The 21,864-nt window shown below is 34.2% G+C and overlaps 1 protein-coding gene and 1 long non-coding RNA gene across 2 annotated transcripts; both read left to right on the forward strand.

The window, feature by feature from the left end:
• Positions 1-113: 113 nt before the first annotated feature.
• Positions 114-17,938, forward strand: LOC100893463. Its single transcript, XM_003724287.3, has 6 exons — positions 114-224; positions 2,162-2,297; positions 8,133-8,224; positions 9,253-9,564; positions 11,121-11,209; positions 16,318-17,938. Exons 1-6 carry the CDS (start codon positions 138-140, stop codon positions 17,318-17,320), a joined length of 1,719 nt encoding a protein of 572 aa, XP_003724335.3. The 5' UTR covers positions 114-137; the 3' UTR covers positions 17,321-17,938.
• Positions 17,939-18,179: 241 nt separating this feature from the next.
• Positions 18,180-20,331, forward strand: LOC115922147. Its single transcript, XR_004063340.1, has 2 exons — positions 18,180-19,639; positions 20,076-20,331. It is a non-coding gene; the product is annotated as an uncharacterized LOC115922147 (long non-coding RNA).
• Positions 20,332-21,864: the final 1,533 nt, after the last annotated feature.

Here is a 21,864-nt window from a genome sequence, read left to right on the forward strand (position 1 = left end):
ATTCTTTTTAAATTCTGTAGTAAATTCACACAAGGTTGACTGTTGATAACTATATAAGAGTATGAGCTACTGCTGTATGATTTAATTAGATTTGAGGAAATATACACACCTAAGCGCAATAATACAAACTTTATGTTATGTTATCAAACAAGATGGCAGCCTCCATGAAGAAACCGTCCGTCTCCTTTACGCTACCAATTGCCTGTCAAATCTGCTTAGGAAAGGTATGATTTGAAAAATTGTAAATTAACGTTATGACTGGAAATTCTTCTTTATATTCTCTATACTTTTACACCATAATATCTTTTAAATGTACTTGCTTTTATTGTTTAGTTGATACCGATAAGCTCTTGTGTAGTCCCAAGCGTTTATTATCGAGTTGGAAATTGAAGTCGAACAATGCCAGGAACGCTGTGAAGCTTGCGCCGCGCCGTGCCGTTCTACCCGTTTGAGAACCGTCAGGACGATACCTGACGATAAGCTGAGCATACAGAGGGTTCCAAACTATATTTAGCTTTGGCTTCATTTTTCAGCATTTATTTGAAACATTGACTGATTGAGGGGTCACAGAGAACTTTGTGCATCTACATGATCTAGCGCTGTACAACGAGTTTACGCGCTCTCAGAATCTGCCCAGTCCTTTATAATTTCCTACACAGCCGTTGAAGATGGCATTATCAACAAACTCATAATTATGCTCACCAGCCCAGCCTGGCGTCTTAATTTAATGATCACGCCATCATCAGCTGGTAGCAAGTAAGTAGGGAGAGGCAGCGTTACGTTGGTGTGGTAGAAATCAAAATTAAATAGGCCAGATTCTGGAATAGCTTGCTCCTTGCCCAAATCTCTTATTAAGACTTATAGCATTTAGTGAATAGAGACCAGCGATAGCCAATCAGAAGGGCCCATGTCGGCCAGGCTAGGCGTCCACTTACGAAAATGAGGCTGAGATCGGATGAGTGATCTGCGCACGTGCCAAATGTAAGCTAAAGTTCTCCGTGGGGGTAATGTTCCTGTACCACATGTAGTCTAGTATACTGTTTACAAATGAAAAAAGATTAGGCCTAGATCTACTAATTAGACACAGATCTACTAATTAGACACAAAATTGATTAGTGCCTTGGCTTTAGTTGGTTCTAGAAAGAATTTCAAAATTTTCAGGACAAAGCGAGGATTGTGATGATGATGATAATAATAAACAATAATAACAATGATGATGATGGTAGTGAATGATGATGAATGATGATGATTGATGAAAGTGATTAATGGGAAAGACAGTAAGTAAGCCATGATTTTTATAAGCATTTTATAATAATTTAATCTAGAAGTAGATTTTTAATAAAATCCACTTAATCTAGATGTAAGTGTAGATGTAAATGTTGGATAAAATGGCTGTTGAAGTCTTTATTTTCTCTTTGTTGTTTTGTTTGTATTTCATTGACTCTGCTTGATTATGCATTACAGTTGAATATCATAGAAAAGGGCTAGTTGTCTGCATCAAAATGATTCGGCACTGATTTAGACTTTAGTTCAGCTGTGTGTGAAAGGAATTTACATGAATACAATTATTCTCTTTTGTTTGTCTTTGTCTTTGTCTGTTTAGCAATGCATGTAGAGAAAAAAATATACTTGATTTATATTCCATTTCTTTTAAAGAAGTTATTAAATTTGTATGGTTATTTCATAATAATTTGGTAAACAGATCCCTCCCCTTCTCCCTAAACCAATTTAAAGATATTTAACTAATGCAATACCCATCAAACTTGGCCTGTGTTGTAACAATGGAACTAATACTGACTGATTTGAAGTGAAGAATGAACAAATAATCAAAATGTTTGTTTCCTTTCTTACTTTGTGAAGGTGCATTGTTAATATTGCAAAATGCAAATGACATGTATTCAAATTACTAGTAGTGTGTGATTTTTTTCTTTCTACTTCATACCTTTTCTATTTTCATTTTTTCAGGGGGAAAATATATATCAATTATAAAAAACATTTTTCTTTTCTCTTTTTCCTTTTTTTCTTTTTTCTTTTCTTGCTATTCACCTTGATTGTTTAAATTTACCAGGTATTATGAGATACTCGTCTTCTCCTAGTTGGTGGTCATTATCTTACAACAAACAAAAATGATGAATTTTTCTCTTGTGTACTTTACCTCTAGGTGAAAGAGCCAGTTATCTGCAGTAACCAGCATGTGTTTTGTAACACCTGTATGGAGGTGTGGCTACAACACCGGTCTCATTGCCCAACCTGCCGTGTCCCCATCACAACAGACAGCCCCTGCAAACAAATTCTTGGTAAGTACAAATGTTGCCTCTTCTTCTACTGCAGACAAATTCATTTCCTGTACTTGATTATAGTACAAAGATTATCTGGTAGCCTGCTTTATCTATCTATTTTTATTGTACAACAATATTTCACTGAATCTATAATACTTGTGATTTTAAAGCCTTGCTTGCATGAATACTGATGATCTTGTGCAATGAATGAGAATAAATGAAAACATTGATGATTATTTATTGCAATATTGAGATATTGTAGATTATTATCTATATAAGACTTCCAAGTGGCACGATAAATCAGTGTGTTTAATATCTTAAGCGCAGTACCCGGATGATTGATCAATATTGTTTTCGTATTGCTCAGTCATCCTGGAACTTCAACTATCGATATGGATATAACACAAAAACAAAGTTTATGCTATGCAATTGAAAGTTACCATCATTACAAGAGTATTTTTAAATGCTTCTTAAGACACTGATCAAAATAAAAGAATGATTTTCCATTAGCTTGTTAAAATGTTGACTTTTTCGTTTTTATGTACATGTACAGGACACACAAAAGTAATGTGATTATGAACCATTGTTAAATAAATATGTAATAGTATGGGAGGTACAAATAAATTCTGTGACTTGGCCCTACATTATGATACATGTATTTTTATATTTCAAGAACCTTCTTTGCTGTATTGTACTTCAGACAATCAGAACTCCTCAAGATAGGTAAAAAATAAAATTTCTGAGATTATGAGTTCATAACCCCATAAAAAAAAAACATGAAAAAAGTGATTAGTCATTCATGTACTACAGTCTTTGGTTTGGGAAAACCTATATTTTTATTATAGTTATGTACTTTCAAGAATTTTGAGTCAATGAATGATGACTACACATTATCATTTCAGACTTTCAATCACATATAGCTCAATATTGGACTTGTCAGAGGACTTTCTTGATATCTCATGAAGATAACAATTTGGAGAATTGTTATCCTAAACATATACTTTGTTCTTATCTCCATGGCTTTTCATTTTATTTTTGTGTCGCCTGCGTAGCAAAAAGCGAGACATAAGCGCCGCTATTCCGGTGATTCCGGTGACGGCGACGGCGACGGCGGCCGTGGCGTCAACATCAAAAACTTAACCTAAGGTTAAGTTTTTGAATTTTTGATATAATTTTTAAAGTATAAGTTCTTAGTCAATGAAACTTTGACTATAGGGTAATCAAGTATCCCCAATCATGTGAGTAGAATTTCAGATCACCAAGTCAAGGTTAAAGGTCATTTCAGGTCAACAGACTTGGACTATGTTGAGGCATCAAGATTTTCAAAATGTTCTTCTTCGTTATTTTTCAACCGATTTTGATTCTGATTGTTTCATATGATAGGGCTAGGAGGGGTATTTAAAATTTCTACACAGAATTGTGAAATTCATTATTTATGCTAATTTTTGCAAAATTATTCGAAATCACAAAAAAGGCTTCTTCTCCTTCATTTCTCGACCGATTTTGATTTGGTTTGCTTTATATCGTAGAACTAACTTTGGTACACTAAACTTCTACACATAATTTTGAAATTGTTCTCCATTAATGAATTATGGTAATTTATGCAAATTTATTCCAAAAATAACAAAAATTGCTTCTTTTCCCTCATTTCTTGACTGATTTTGATTTGGCTTGGCTTATCTGGTAGAGCTAAATTTGGAACACTAAACTTCTACATAGAATTGTGAGATTTTGCTCCATTGATTAATTATGGTACTTTATGCAAATGAAATGAAATTATGTCCCTGCCAGGGCATCAAATTTTTATTTTTTGACCAGTTCAAAAGTGTACCACATAAAATTTACGATATTTGTTGTTGCGAGATGCGAATGAGCGCTACGTCATTGACGTTCTGGTTTATCATATTGAATTGCGTTATGCAGGCGAGACCGCCGAGAGCATTTCCCTTGTTAGAACTAAGATTCTGGAGGTATAAGTTTTATTCAAAGATGAGCATGAAATGAAATTATCTGAAGTTTTAATTCATTTTCACACAAATGAGCCAGCAAAATTACTTTAAGAAGATTACGGTAAGAATTTAAAACAACATACACCTGTAGATGTTATTGATACTGTATACATCCTTAATACATATTTTTTTTAAAACTTATTGAGTGACCTTTTAATCTCCCTGTTTTCACGACCCTCACCCAACACCTAATGTCAGTGCTTTGACCCCCCCCCCCCCAAACATGCATTTTAATCAGTACTCTTACCTTTGCTTTTGCCCCATGCAATACACCCAAATTTTATCAGATGAATGGGGTTTGTTTCTACATTGATCCCACTTCCTTAAAAGAAATTAACAGATTAAAAGTCAACCCTTAATGAAATATATGCTGCTTTAGTGCAAGTAGTATATTTACATTTCATGTTTATGTCCACCATTAATCTACGTTTATTTACCTTGGTAAATAAAATCCTATGAATATTTGAATATATGAATAAAATTAATCAAGAGAGATTATATTACTACGTTCACATCTCATGAAGATAACATCTCTGCTGGAAATTCAATCATCATTTTTTTTTCTTTTTGAAAAGATTTGATGTATTTTAGGTTTATTTGCAAAGCTGCATGTAAATAAACATTCAAAATAATTCAGGCAAAGATAACTGTACATTTAAAAGAGACAGATTTGAAATAGTTTGTCATATTCTATTTTTTTTAATCTGTCAAGCCTCAATAGGGTTTTTATGATGATCCCTTTTATTCTTATTTTGTATGAATTCAATTGATGTACCTTGTATTGCAAGGGCAAGACCTGTGTCCAATTCCTCAAAAATTTCCATAATACACCTATTTTAATTAAGTTTCATTGGTTGCCAATAACGCAGAACATTGCATTCAAAATACTTATGATTGTTTATAAAGCATTGAATGGTCAAGCCCTAAATAATTTGTCTGAACTATTAGCTTTCAAATCACATCCATGTTCTTCTAACTTGCAAAGTACACAAGACGAGTTGCTTCTAAAGCTACATGTACCTCACACAAAAACAAAAGTTACTCTTGGAAATTGTGCTTTCAGTTGCCCCGCTCCAGAGCTTTGGAATAACTTACCACTAGACAAAGGAAAAGCCTCATCTGTTCATGTCTTAAAAGTCTTGTTGAAGATGCACTTGATTTTAGGAGCTTTTGAATAGTTTTTTTAAAATAAATTTGATTGTGTGTTTGTAAAGTAGCACTGTTAAGAGTTTCGTTTTCATCCTAGTGCAGTAGAGTATGTTTATATAGCAGCTGTGATATAAATTGATCCAATTATTATTATTATTATTTTACCTTTGAAATGCTTTGTGCATAACTTAATGTTTGCATTTTTTTAACCTGAAGAATGAATAGAGACTGAAAGCATTCTACATGTCGGATAAATTCATTGGTTTCTCATTCACTAAAGACTTGGTTTGTAATTTTGGAAAGCGAATATACCCTTTAACTCTACAGGATACATGTAAGATACATTTAGAAGATATACCTGTATGATATCCAGTGTTTACAACTCACACATGTATCCCTGGGGATTTGATCTTTAGAAAGGTTTTACATAAAATGTTTTTTTACTATTTTTTATTATTGTATAAGCAGAGCTCCATGTTAGTGAACCCCACAAAGATTAGGTTCTTATATCATAAACTCTCCAGGTACTGAGAACCTTGAGTCGCTTCTTAGTCCTTATAAAGATTGTAATTGACTTTACATACATTATCTACAATTATCACAAAAGATAAAATTGGTCGTGTACATGTAGCTCTATATTTTTCCATTTGGTTATTTATTTCTTTATTTTTATGTTTTGCGAAAAAATTCTTTCTTCCCCAATACAACATTAAACAAGGCTGATAAAAAGCCGATTTAAATCGGTTTCCTGGTTTTTTTAATTTCTTTTCAATTTTTTTTTTCCTCCCGATTTTTTTTTCCTTTCCGATTTTATCCCGATTTTCCCGATTGTTCCCTTATTTTCTCTATTCTTCCCTATTCCTCCCTATTTTTACCCAATTTTTTTCTTCTTCTTTTTCTTTCTTTCTTACTCAACTTTTAGTGCTCACTATCACCCCTGATTAAAACATATTCATAAGATAGGAAAAATGTATACAACATCACTTACAAAATATATTTTACAAACAATTGCAAAATATATGTTATCAACATTCAATATAAATTACTTGTGTTGTACGTGCAAAAAAGAAAAAAACACAGTTAAACTAATTATATTAAATCTTGAAGAAATGGAGGTTTAGAATAAAATAGATCCCTGTACCCCACCCTCAACATATACAAGAACATACATGTACATGTATACAGGGACACACACTCCCAGTTATGCCATAGAGAGGAGAGAGGAGAGAGGAGCTGCAGTTCCTATTATTATTCTGAATGTTTTTTAGATATTTTTTATGTATATATAAACATTTGATGAAGGCATTTCATTAGTTTATTAACACCTTCTTACTATTGCTTAAGTAAGAATTACCTAATTCATTTTACTTTCTACAAAGAAAGATCTTACAAGTTTTGATCATTAGTTTCATTTTCTACCGTAAAGTTTTATGTACATGTTCTTTTAAAATGTATTATTGTATTAGCATAGCTCTGTGTTAGTGAACCCAACAAAGATAAGGCTCTTATACCATATAAACTCTCCAGGTTATGAGAACCATTGGTTTTGGGTAGCTAAAGAAATAAGATATAAATATGGAAGTACGATGTTTACATCTCATAAAGATATCCATTTTATGTACTCAAAGTCATTAAATATCTTGTGATAAAAACTACATTTTTTCTTGCTTCACCCCAATATGCATACATTTGTGTAAACTCACAGAGATGTAGGGCAAGATACTATTTTTACATTTTCTATTCCAAGGAACTCAAACCATTCCTCTTAATTTCTGTAAAGGACATTATCACTTCTCAGTATGTAATCAAGCACATGTTGAACATTCACGTGTGAGGGCCAAAGAAAAGGTAGACTAAATTAAAGCAATTCAATGTTTTCTTATCTTTTCGTTTTTAATATCAAAGAATTTTCATGCATGGCTTAATTTTAAGAGACTTTCTCCAATACCTGTATTTCTACTCAGCACTCACCAATTTCATTCCAGTAAAGAATGTTTGAGGTGTACGATGGTAACTCTTGCAGTTGTTATCAGTTTAAAGTTAGCATGTAGTTGAACTTTAAACAATTTTTTCGGATGAACATCAGGTATCTATTCCCAAAACATCTGTTATGTACATTCTTAGTACCGTGTCCGTGATCTGTACCCCATGATCAAAAGAATTCAATTCACTTCTTTTTAGAACACTGTTGCTTTTCATGACTGATTCAGAGGGTGAAGCTTGTCTACCACTTGTATTTAGAGAGTATGAATCTTTTACGTCATAGAGTCTAGCACTGCAATCCGACAGACCTTTCCTTCGCTACAGTCCCAGGCATTCCCCCACGATGTGTGTTTACCAACTATGAATCTTTTACACCAATCAGTCTAGTAGTGTGACTCCTAGACCCTCCCTTCATACCACTGTCAATTCTCATTAAACTTAGAATGCTTCATTAATATACCAGTACAACATTAATACACAAGCTCCGTTGGACTCCATAATTGATGTACCAATTTCCAGTCTAATTGTAAATTCATTCTCTTTGCTCTCTCTCTCTCTCTTCATCTCTCTTTCTGTTTGGTTCTCTCTAACTTGCTATTCTCACTCGATGGTGCCAGTCAATAAATACTTGATTCCTACTTTGTTTACTTTATGTGGAAAGGAGGGAGATCTTGTCTATCGATGAGGCTGATGTTTCTATATTTTTTCTCAGGTGGCCCCAGTTGCAGTGAAGACTCTGAAAAGAGAAGGTCTAAACCCGAGCTCCGCAAGATGAGGTTTGAGATGCTGCACAGAGAATATGAGGTAAATTCATATTTTTTTGTGTACTTGGATATACCTTGGAAGCAAATTTAGATGGATTTAATCTTGGATGTACCGGTACACGTATATCAAATACTGATGGAATGGCTTGCTTGTTGGAATCTATGGGATGTATTGCAAGATGTTTTATCAGTAATGAAACATTGTAGAAGAGAGCAGTTTGTCTGCCGTGTGAAGAAGTGCCCTTTCGATCAACTTTGGCCGAGGAGTTCAACCTTTAATTTATATTTACTGTATCTACTGGTACAAGTTATTACTTCAGGATAATGTCATTTTAATTGCTTGTGGATTTATGGATGATACTGCAGTGCTCTGTGCAACATACCGTAGTGGAAACTGTATATATTGAGATGAATTATTGCAGTAAAGTCTCTGAATATGATAGATATACACATTCTCATCTTATATTTTCAGTAGGTTTGAATGTTGTGAATTGCAACTTACCTAACCAATGCATTTTTGTTTGTATATTATGGTATGCATGTAATTCTTTTTTTTTTCTTCAGTTCTATGTTTCAGAGTCAACATCTAATCACTCTAAACACATTGAAATAAAATTTGATTTATGCAGTCTTTTTCACTTTTTGAATTACTGAATATACTTTTAGCTAGACAACATGCAATTTTGTGTGATAAATTATTTATCGCCGGATACTCCAAGACTGTTTGCATAGCAGAAATGTCATATCACCTACATAGTTTGTGCTTTATTCATTTTTCTGGAATAACAGATACCGGCAATGTCAAATGAAACTTGCTATCACAAAAGGACAAATGTAAGGATTTTGATGAAAGTATCTTAATTCCTTTTCAGACAAATGTAGCTGTTATCATTCAATACAAATACTGAATTCTTATTTCTTGGTATTGTGAACTAGGATGATATCATTAGATAATTAATTGAAAGATCTGGTTTATGGTATTTAATTTATTATCAAATAGTTTTAGGGTTCTTAATTGTCATGTACGACTATTCTTTAATCACTTCTATTTTCACTCCATCAATCCAGGCTGAAATTGAAACTCTCCAAACTGAAGTAGCAAGGCTCAGGGCCAAGAATTCCCAACTTGAAAAACTGAAATGCAAGGAGGGAACACACCCCTCAACATCAGTAGTTCAGTCCACCCATCAACTAATTTCAACAAGTGGGTCTAATAGTCTGAAAAGTTATCAGGATGATACCACTACAATGGAGGGGAGCTCAAGTCATTCAGATCAGAAGAACTTCTCAGTGGATAATTTTATGTTGCTGACACAGAAATTGAAGAAGACCGCCAATGCTTATCAGAAGCTGAAGGCTGAGATGGAAAGAGTGAGACAAGTAAGAATTCTTTTTTTTTCCTGAGTATTTAATTTTGTTTTAAATTACCTTTTCTGGAGCTATCGTATTTCGTGCCTCTTTCACAGTCATGGCTAATTTAATTTTTTTAATTTAAAAATTCTCAGTTTTCTAAAAATGTGAAAAGGAAAATCCCTGTGATATGTTTTTGACTAGTATGACACTTTGTTAATTTTATATACCTGTAGTTATGAGGCTACATAGAGATCATGAAATCTGAAGTCCCAAATCGTGCATTCTTCGAGCAATCATATATATATATATATATATATATTTAATACATGAACTTGGAGTTATTGAAAGCTTTATGAGAAGTCAGAAATGATACCAAATGAACAAATTGTACCATTATCACCATTACTAAGAATGAAACCTAATCTGAATATCAATTAAAAAATATATTTGTAAAAGACAAAAATTATAGAGTAACATATGAATTGTAGATTGATACTTTTGAACATTATAAATTGACGTAAGAGAAATGCAGAAAAGAAGAACATAAATCGGCAACAACAACAAAAAGGATATAAGAATGAAGTTCCATGAAAATGAGATTAAGACAATGAGGAGAAATTGTTTGGTAAAAGGGTAAGAAGCAGTCTACGAGTATACATAAAAAGAACAGAAACTAGAAGTAAGGACTTATACTTTTCTTGAAAGAAATAGGGGGAGAAGGAGAAAGGGCCTGTCATAGGATACAGAAGAAGCCCTGAAGAAGAGAAACCTGTCAGAATGAGTTCCTTCCTTCATTCCTATGATGTGGAAGAAGTCAATGACATTGTTTAGAGGTTGGTTGGGGGATACTACGTGGGTTTGTTAGGGTGTGAGACGGAGGTGATGCAGCGCGTGATACGCACCAGAAATGTGTCAAACCACTACCGCATTTGGCTCTGCATTAATAATAAGGAACCTGTCTTATCCTGATGTGCTCATTGACTCAAACTGGTGTTATTGGGGCATACCAAAGCTATTGTAAATAAATTAAGAGGACGGGTTAAGAAAATACAGTAATGTGTAATAAGAGTATTTATATAAACCAATATACTATTGAAAATGCTCAAGGCTCATTTGCTATTCATACTTACAAGAAAATACGGTAATGTATTGAAACATTTATTTATAAACATTGTCATCCCATTACCCCAAGCTCATTAGGTATTTATGCTGAGCTGAAAATGTTATTGAACATCAAAGAACCAAATGTCTTGAGCTGTTTTTATGCTTCTCTGTTGTTCTATGTACCATTACCATTCTATTGATATGTTGAATGATTATCATTATACTGACTTTGAGCCTATCCAGCATATGGGTTTTCAAGCTGATCAGGATTATAAGCTAGTGGATTTTCATCTTTATTCATATAACTTTTATTAGTTTATAAAATGTTGTTATTCAGAGTATGCTTGAATGTACTTTCAGAATCACATGAATGGATAATTTTGTGTTGTCATTGAATATCTTAGATCATAATTTTTGTTATTGTTGACCACAAAAAAAAAATTGGCATTACAAATATGGATTTATTTCTTGTATTTCAGGATAACACTCAGTTGAGAGACACTAGTGCAGGATACCTTAGAGAGATTGGAAGACTCAAACAAACACTCACAGGTAGATCACCAAGAAAGTAAGTCATTTTTTTCTTTATCGTGATAAATGCAATTAAGCTGTAGATCCTTTCGTTCCAGAATAAACCTTAGTGTTATATGAGACTTCCATCTGTATCTGTTCAATGCTGTCATTTTTCTTTGCATGTCTCTCAACTCTTCTTCAAAAAATTATTCTGGTTATTTAATTTTAAACATCATCTCTTGAATATTAATGCAACAAGGACTAATTGAAAATAATCTCAATTTGGCACACTGACCAAGAACATTGAATTTGTGAGACTTTGTAGAGCAAGCACAATGAGCACCCAGCAGAGGTAGATACTAGAGCTATACTAGAAGAAGAAAAACATCATTGTCAATAACCTATAATTGTTTTTTTATTTTTTTATTTTTTTATATTTGCCTTTGATGCCCAAGTTCCTTCTTTTTTTTTCTTCTGTGCAAATTAGTTGAAGCTTTAATTGGCAGTGTAGAATCATCTGTTTAATTTTTTTGAGCTTAACAGATTTAATTTCTCAGTGTTTCTGTTATGATGATGAAGTAATGATTTCTTGAATCTTCATACATATATATATATATATATATGAAGATAATATCTATCATCGAAAGAGGAGAAGAATTAGAATAGCCAAAGAGAAGATGCTACCCAGTGTGTGTGCAGGGATGGAAAGGGAAGAAAGGGAATTCTATAGATCTCACCTTACAGTGAGAAAATTATTAATTGATTTCTTGAATGCTGCCCTCTCTAGGTAGCCCTTTTACAAAATTGAATGATTTAATTACAACTCTTATGTACAAGAAATATGAAGGAAATCATTGGTTGATCTACAATTCTCTTTGCAGTAGGAGATGAATCTTTTTTATTGTTTGTATATTTGATAGTTTTTGTTTTTTTTTGGGGGGGGGGAGGGATTGGGATATCTATTTTTCCTCTCTTTTTATTCTGAACAATAGCAGTGGCAATGACCGAAAAAGATATTTGTAAAGGTGGATGTAGTCTCATTTTTTTAAAGCATTTGCAAAAAAGTACAAATTCTTCATATAGTAATACATGTACATGTATCCTAGTTGACCTTGATTGTATTGTAAGTGTTATTTATGCATCTACAAATGCTTTGATTCAATATACATGTATGGTACATGTGTATTTGTTTTGAAGCACAAATCTAATTGATGCTTACATTTACAGTATTCACACCAAAATTACTTATTTCCAGTATGTAGCAGAAATGAACTAATTCACACATTTCAGTTATGGTAGGTCTATTCTTAGAAAGAATTATCATTCATCGTTTATTGAGCCTATTTTACTCTGCTTCTTTGAAATCTAATAGAGATTCAAGTGAACTTGAGTAAGGGAGAAAAACAAAAGTGCTCCAATCATTTTCTGCATATCAAATGTCTTTAAAGTAGTTATGGAACCAGAAATTGTGAATGTTACTATATTTTTTATGGGTACAGTAATTTGCATGTTCAAAACTATTGTATAAATTGAGTAATCCATCAATCTCTTGTTTTTCAAATATGTATGAAATTATTGCAACCCTGACATGAAATTACCATTAACCAGGAGCTGTAGCCATGTACCCCTGGGACTCTTCAAAACCATAAACCTTGTTATCATCTTTATAGCAAGCTACCTAATTACCTATATATATATATATATATATATATATATATATCAAATTAATCAGCTTGAAACTGTCAATTACGTCTCTATGACCATCCCAAACACATTAACACATGAATGAAAAGAAACCTATTAATAATTGAAAGGTTGTGAGACCTTTCCAAAATCATCATCATCAAATTAATCAGCTTGAAACTGTCAATTACGTCTCTATGACCATCCCAAACACATTAACACATGAATGAAAAGAAACTAATTGAAAGGTTGTGAGACCTTTCCAAAATCATCATAAACCCCATCAAATATGATGAAACCTTCCTCAGCATATTCCTGTCTATAAAGACCACATGTTATGTTTCCTTTGAATATTGTTTCTCATTGAAACATGTACTAAAGGAACCTGCACCTAAAGATCACTTGCCTATAAAGACTACCCTTTTTCCCCCACCTTTTATGAGCAGTCTTTATGAACAGGTTTTACTCTATCCTGCTGCGGCATTGGTGGTCATAAAAGAAGGCATACAAATAAACAAAAATAACAGTTTCAATGATTGTTAATCCAAGTTGTAGTTTACATGTTTATCTCCTTAAACTTGTATGGCTGCAGTCTGCAGGTGTGTAGGTAGGATCATAGGACGGGCCCTCATAAAGATGTTGAAATACAATGTGCTCAGTGAAATACACTAACTGTTAAGAAACACATTCAAATGCTTGATTTCTTATATGTTTGAGCCTAATTTGACCAAGTGTGTAATGCTGGTACAAAAGAACATAATAGAAAGAAAAATGATAGAAAGTGGGATCAACTGATAGTTGAATTCAAAATTGATACCTTTTTAAGGCTGTCTGTACTAGTGTGGACAGGAGGTATTAGACCTCCCAGCTAGGTCACTGACAGGTGGTTATCTCATCAACTCAGCTCTCAACTAACATAAGAAATAGAGGATCATAGGGGACCAACAGGCACCGATTAGGCATTGTTTTCTATATAGAGGGAGCAAGTAGCTACAAGTAGTACAGTGGGGCTTTAATGCTTGCATGTTCAGTCCAAAAACGCACATACTGAAAAGTACATATCCTCATCTCATTAATTTATCATCCAACCATTTATTGGTGCGTCTGCCGATCTTATAGTGTGACATACTAGTAATTAGCAAATGTGTTATTGTCTCTTTTTACCTCCTAATGAAGTCAACTTTCAGGCATGAATTACAATACTCTTTGATCTCAAGGTAAAATCACCCCTCTCAACCCTGATATCAATTTTCTAATTGAGTGCAATTGAGAAGAAATTTGTTTTTCTTTTTATGTTTCATGACATGCTTCATTGGAATTCTATATCACAAAACAAAAATTCAATGCCGGTATGACCTTTCCATACCATGTTCATGGCTAGTTCATTGAATGTTTAATGCCATTTGTATTATATCTGAAGAAGCATTTTTCCAATGATTTAGCATGCTCATGATTGCCTTGAATTCTGCATTCTGAAAATTTGTATTTTTTCTCCTTGATTAATAAGATTAAAAACAGCTTTACAAAAACTTTCCTAGACGCTACGAAGCATTTTTTTAATAAGATAAACATTTGTTGACAACTTAACACTGAAGAAGTCGTTATCTATTCTGAGAATAAAAGTAACAACAACAACTAATGCAGAAATGGAGTCCTTTCCATTTCTGTTTTTGAAAGCTATTTGTTAGTGCTTTCCAGTAGGTTCCTGTTTCATTTCATAATTTTGATCTTACTTTGTCAACTATATTCTTTATTGTGCAAACAATTGTTATATGAAATGAAGAAATAAATCAATCAATCAAATCAACAACAAAAAATTGATAACAAGTTTTGGCCTACAAGTACAGGCCAAGGTGTCCATTTGGAAGTATGCAGGAACTACAAGCTTACTGAGAGTCCAGTTTATAAAATATAAAACTTGACAGTTGTGGTAACTTTAGCAGATAATTTGTTGACTGCTCTTTAGTTTATAAGTTAGATGCAAGTCATTGATGATGACTGAACATGTAAAACTTATTGAATTTGTCACGCCGTTGGGTCACAGACAATTCCCTTGTCCTCAGCATAGGGGTGCTGAGACACTCCCCCTTCCCTCTAAATTATGCATGATATTTGTGGGTGCAAGTCAAGCACCCTGCTTAATATTTCATGACTGTTTACACTCTCGGCTATCAGCATCTATTCTAGAGGCTGAATGGTCACCACAAAAGAAAGTTTGGACCACAATTGGGCTGATCAATAATCGGCCTTTGTCGGTAGCTCTGCCCCAGACATGCTTTACCCCTCTGCTTTCCTTGTTAGTGATGTAACTATTGTTTTGCCGACAATGATGCGGTTTGCCTGGCTAGCTCAGATCATCCGTAGGATAAAATAGCATCAGCTTTAGGATCATATGTTATACTGAATGTTGTGAACAGATAGTACCAGCATTCTCGACTAGGGTTGATATAAATTTTCTAAAATATATCATTGTTGACATTTACTTTCATGAAATTTATTATTTTCGAAGTGTGAATTAGCATACCTAGCAGTACTACATGTGTTTAAAGCCCATCTGTACTAGTTTGGCCAGGAGGGATTAGACTTCCCTGCAAGGTCACTGACAGGTGGTTATCTGATCAAATCAGCTCTCAATTAACATAAGAAAAAGGGGGTCATGGGGGACCAACAGGCACCGATTAGGCATTGTTTGCTATATAGAGGGCGCAAGTTGCTATAAGTAGTGCAGTGGGGCTTTAAAAGAGTAATATATTGATCAGTTTCATGTCTTCTATATCTAGGGAAGCTTTGTATTCCTTTCTGTTTCTTGTGTGTGATAAATGGAGAAGTAATGTATTTATAGATGATAAGAGGAGCGGATTGATCTAGCCGATAAGCTTCAGTTACTTTTTAATCCCATAATTGTTTAAGTGGACAGACCTTGGAATGTAACATTTTGACTTGTAAACATCCTTCCGGATGTCTGTATTAGCATCCTCTTACAATGTAGAGATTGCATCTCACAATCAAATAACAACTTTCACAAGTTAATTCAGTTTTTTAGGCAAAGAAAATACTTTTATTTCATATGATTCTGTAAAGATTATTTTATACTCGGCTTGTCATAGTGTGAGACAATTGCATTGCAAAATTCATCCATCATTATGATTATACATCAGGACAAATTCATAATCCTGATCAACATTTGGTTTGCCTTTGTACAAAATAAATTGTCATGTGACCCACTTCCTAAACATTATCTAGTTTCTAACATAAAGGTATAGTAGTTCTATGGTGTATGAAGCAATTGATAACCAGGGACCCGTTTCACAAGCCTTTTTTCAATGACAAATGATGGAAATCAGTGACAAATCTGTTGACAACCAATCAGAGGCGAGGATTAGCTTATAACAAAAACTGTCATTTGTCACTGATGACAAGTTTTGTGAAACGACCCCCAGGATAACCCCAAACTTACATCTCTGTTTCCTGATTTTTCAGATACGAGAAGTACACCCAGGCTGCTCAACAGGCTAAACTGGACAAGAGTGAGCAGGAGGGGAAGCAGCTGAAACGAGCGTTGGAACGTAGCGATGTCTATGTGGAAGAGCTAGAATGCAAGTTGGAGAGATATGAACAAGCTCATGGTGCTCTGGAACCCAGGACTAATCTCTCTCTCACACTCGAACTAGATAGCTTAAACGATGAAGGGTCTAGAGATTCTGTCAAGTTTGGCGAGTCGGACATCACCAGTGTTCCAGATAGTCCTGGTGCAGGAGATGACTGTTTGGCAGTGAGTCCTTATAAAATGGACGGTGATGAACCGGCTGCTAAGAAATTTTACTCCACTGGGGGAGTTTCTACGCTGTATTCTCCTACAAGTCATGTCTATAGGGACATTTCCTATTCCCCTGATCAAGGACTGTACTCAAAGTTTCAGAAGTCATCCGAGAGTGCCAACGCAAGAGGATCCGGAATCGGTTCTCTGTCTGATGATCAGAGTAAACCAAGCACAAGTTATGTTTCTTCTACTACTCCTAGCAGGGGATTCAGTACTCTTAGTCTGAGTTCAGGTACCAAGTTTGACAGAGCTGGAGGGGAAAGTCTTGACAATGCTGCAGAGAGAGGCACCTGTTCCCATTGGGGTTCATCCAAGAAGAGTCCAAGGAGACAGCTGGAGTTTGATACCCAGACTCGGGAGTCAACTGGAGATCATCTCAAGGTTCACCGTTCTGCGCCTATGTCTTCTACTTCCCCTGCTGAGAACTCTAGTAGTGCTGACCAACGAGATGCTCTGGCATCCAGAGGGAAATCCCCTGAAAAGAGGAAACTGGACAATACTCATGATAATACATTAAATGATCTGGATTATACGTTGACTGAAGAGTTTGTGGACTCTGTCAAGCTGTTGAAAGCCGCCGAGAGAAGGATTCGGCAAAAGAGTGGTAGGCACTCAGATGCTGGGAACAATGTGGGCCCATCAACTTCAGGTGCTAGCTCATAGTGGCAATGTGAGATCTCAATCTGTTGAGTAAATCACATAACATTTCCTATACTCAGGCATAATTTCTGAAATTTCCCGGTTTTTGTTGTGTTAATGCAAATACAGGTATATTTGTTGTAGATGTTAATCACTTTGTCTTAATGTTCTGTGTAGACTACTGATTTTTTATGCAAAAAGCTTGGGGTTCTTCTTTCATGATTCCATCCTTCTGGTATATCTTAAACCCCATGCACACACATGACAAACTGCCTTAAAAGATAAAAATGTGCTTCAGCAAAATTTATTTGCACAAGCATGATATTGTTTATATTTCTGTTTCTTCCAACAGCACACAGATATTTGGGTACACTCTAGGACCTTTATTGCATGCAACTTCTTTTTTACTTCTACCTGCCATTCATTTATTTGTAAAATGATTTTATGTTGTGACAGGTTTTTTTTTCTCTATTCATCACATCATGTGTGAATGGGGTTTTACACTCCTGAAGGCTGTTCACATATATCATGGTAAATTGTGCTAGTTTATCTCAGCATTTTTGAATATTTGTTGTTGTTAAAGGTCATACAAAGTTTTGGTATGGGGTCATGAATTTGGTTCAAATGTTTTTATTGGAAGCATATGCGATCCTACGATATTCAGTGATCATTGTCTCGGTTGAAATCGAGTCTAAAGTGATGAAATTGTAAATAACAAACTTTTATGTTGTATAGCTCCCTCTCAAGGTCAATATATTAATTTAACTATAAAACAATGTTTCTTGACTAAAATCGACCAATTCGCTATTTCCGTTTGGAAGTTATATATCACAACTACATATTCTGAGATGTTCAGGGTTGCAGCTACCATTGTATGGCCGTAGGCGCTATTTGAAATTTATCCAAATTTACCGGGAGCACCGGTAAATTTTTATATTCAATTTTTCTCGAAAGCAGAAGTGTTTGAGTGGCTAATTTTTTAATTGCTTATTGCCCATCCACAGGGGCATCCAAATATATCAGAATTGTAAAGAATCGCTCTCCAGCCAATTTTCAAAATTTCCCAAAACTTTGTATTACCTTTAATGTACTATATGAATGAAAAGTGGGGTGATAAAAAGTAGCTACGTGCAACAAAGGACCTTGACATATTCGGTGATTGGTTTGTTGTAAGACGCGAAAATGTAAGCTGTAGTATGCAGTATGCTTGTAAAAAAAACACTGCAGTAAACTGGCATATGTAAAAAATCCTTTACTGCTGTCATAATCATCCGTTGGTCTTCAGGCTTGTCTTTGATATCCCAATCTTATCATTACTGAAACACTTCACAATCATTGTTATCTTTGTGCTTCATCGTTTCAACTATTATCTACACGTACCTCCTGCTCTTTCTCCTCTTTAGAGTCTTCTTTCTCTCTGTGTCTCTCATCCATCTATCTATCCTCCATCCATCCTCCTCAACCCGTCATTCTTTCTCATTCATTTCTTCTCCTTCTCATTCTTCTCTTCCACCTTATCATCATCACCATCACTGCTGTTATCACCATAGTAATAAGCTTAACCACACCCACTTTCTTAGGTGCTTAAAGTTATTTTGTTCTTCAACTGCCACATATTTTTTGTTACTAGGCTGAGTATATCATCTTTGCATATTTTGTATTGCAGCTACCAAAAGCTCCTCTTGTAATGGGTTTAAGTACACTACATGTGTATGAGAAAACTTAATTTGATATTACCTCTCATTTCTAGATTTGCTGATGTTATGCTCAAATGTTCTAAATATTTAAAGTGATCATAATTCACCACACCTGACGTAAAAAAAACAACCACTCAAACTTACAAGAAGTTTACCATTGTATCTGTGGTGGCGTTTATGGGCCACGACTTGAAACTAGCAACCATATGTGAACGCACATAATTAGCAGATATTAAATGAATATCTATAGAATATGTCTTTTTAACTTCAATCATGTTTAAAAATTGAAATAAAATAAAAAATCATATCATTTGGATGAACCCTCTATAGTATAACAGTATGTCAATTTATCAAAATGTATTGAAATAATTTGATTACAGACTGAGGCAATCTGTTTCTTCTTTATCTCCATATGTTCCAAATATAGTATTGATGGCACTGTTAATTGGATGTCATTATCTCCATGAAGTTTTGGATGCTAGAGTGCCTTGGACACAAATGGTTAATATGAGCACTCTCCAAGAAGCTCATATTATTATATGAATATAGCAAGATGAAATCAACATTAGGATTTCTTTAGGCTGAGGTAAAATACAATCATTTTATCATTATTAGTAGTTTTACTGGTGCGTGTTAAGATAGGGAGGTGTCCTTGTATAATTTATCAACGACTTATTGGTTTCCTGTTTTTTTAAACGTTTGTAATACTTGTTGGTTTTATTTATATGTGCAGGACCTGTATCAAAGCAGTAGAGTAACACTTAGGTTCATAGTTTGATACAATGGGTACATATTAAATAAAGATTGATTACATGTTTGTTGTACTATCCTCATTCCTACCCTCAAAACAGATCAGACAAAAGCTTCTTTTGTATTGTTTGCAATACAAGATCTGTAGCTTGCCGTGCTTATTTTGAAAAAGTGTTTGGATATTAAGTATTGTGTACTGGTAGTTTCATGAAGATTCATCCAGTATCCTAGAAATTAATACTAAATTACAACTCGGTTACTTTAATTATTGTTCAACTTAGTTCTCAGAAACTTTTGGCCAGTTCCTTCTGGCATCTTTAGGCGGTCTGGAGGACGCCGTCTTTTTGTTCAAGTTTGCTCGTTGGTCCGCGAATCGGTATTGTGTAGTTTAACACATGATACAAATTGTGTACATCATCACTGTGTTTCTACTTTATATGTTTTTTTTTATTTAGTGATCATTAATATCTTATCTCAGGTCCTTCCTAAAGTTCATTGTCTTTCTCTTGTTTAAAAGTATGCACAAAGATTGTGTTAAAAGATGCAAGGAATGCTGAAATACATTTTGGTACAGATTCTGAAATTCGATCAGATTGTTTCCAGTCTCTTTTATGTTTACAAATCGTATATAGGAGATACTTTTCATTCTCTCTTTTTGCAAGATAAAGATTTAAAAAAATTGTCATGCATAAATACATCTTCATGTGCTTTAAAAGCAAAAACAGTCATAATAGCAACAACAACAACTAAACAGCAAAACTTCAGACCAAAAGGGCAACCAACAAATAATTTCTTAATGTATTGTAATAGAAATGTAAAAATGTGAAAATCCAAGGATTGTCTACAAATTTCATGCCTTTGTGTTCGTTTTGCTTGGATTCTGGAATTTTCTTTGTTTTCCTCAGAATATTCTTGACAATTTTATTTGGTCTTCAAGATATCTATAATCACTTTTGAAAGACTTTTTCCATTTCTCTCAGAATATTTTTGAACTTTTACTTGGCTGTGATGAAATCTCAAAAACTTTTGATGGAATTTTCTTTTGTTTCCTTTAGAATATTCTAGAAAATCCAAGTACATGACAATGCTAAGGTTTTCCACGAATTAATCATGTATTAATGTCGTTCTCCCCCACTTCTCCTTTCCATTTCGACCTCATTGTGGATTCTTCTTGAACTGATTTATGAGGCTGGTATTAAACATATTTATGCAGGCATAGAACTTCCTAGAGGAAGACATCCATTTTTCTTGTTTGAACTTACAAACAACCTATATGAGTATTTCATTAAGGATTAGATCGAAACACCCACCATTATTTTCTTCCTTTCGTAATTCCATTTTATTCTTGTATTTTTTGTTAAACCCGTATTATCATAATCTTTATCTCCTGCTACTAAAGTTTTGGAACCATTGATTACCCGATGCGATGTTGATAATGCATAAATATTACATTAAAAGAGAGATGGAGTCCTAATAAAAGATATTTATACCAATAATCCCGTTTTGAAAGAGGAATATTCATAGCAGGGAGGTTAATAGTATGACAAACGAACCCCGCCCAAGGTAGTTTTCATCGTAGGATAAAGCCTTCCAAAGCTATTTGGATCACTCAAACGTCAGCGTATGACGCAAATTCATGAATTTATCCTATCAGTTTGAATATAAAAATCTAAGGTTTTTCCTGAACTCCGCTCAGGTATTGAAGTACAGGCTTGATTTTAAATGTCGGAATGCCTAGGGCTATGACAATCGGGTATAAAGAACTTACATTGAACACTCTCTTTAGAAGCTACGCGACCAAAGTAAGTCATGAAATTTTCGTGCATTAATTTCCTTTCAATTTGTGAAAAGGAGAAGCATCGATGGCTCGCAAAAACCATCAGAAACAGCTGCCCGTTCAGCAAAAGTCACGTCCAAAAATGGTCCCTTGTTTTTAAGGGATCCACTAAAAATGAGAGAAAAGGTCTGGTTTTTGTGGTAGGAGATTGATGAGCAAGGTGGATTGAAATCAGCGTAATTGAGAGCAAGCGATATATACCGCTCCGACAATCTTCAGGAAGTGAAAAGCAGATTTTTTTTCTCTCTCTCTCCCTCCCTGGGATGATGAAAAAGATCCGTTTT

The sequence above is a fragment of the Strongylocentrotus purpuratus genome, unplaced genomic scaffold (assembly GCF_000002235.5).
Source record: "Strongylocentrotus purpuratus isolate Spur 01 unplaced genomic scaffold, Spur_5.0 spur5_scaffold_11, whole genome shotgun sequence".
NCBI classification, from domain to species: Eukaryota; Metazoa; Echinodermata; class Echinoidea; order Camarodonta; family Strongylocentrotidae; genus Strongylocentrotus; species Strongylocentrotus purpuratus.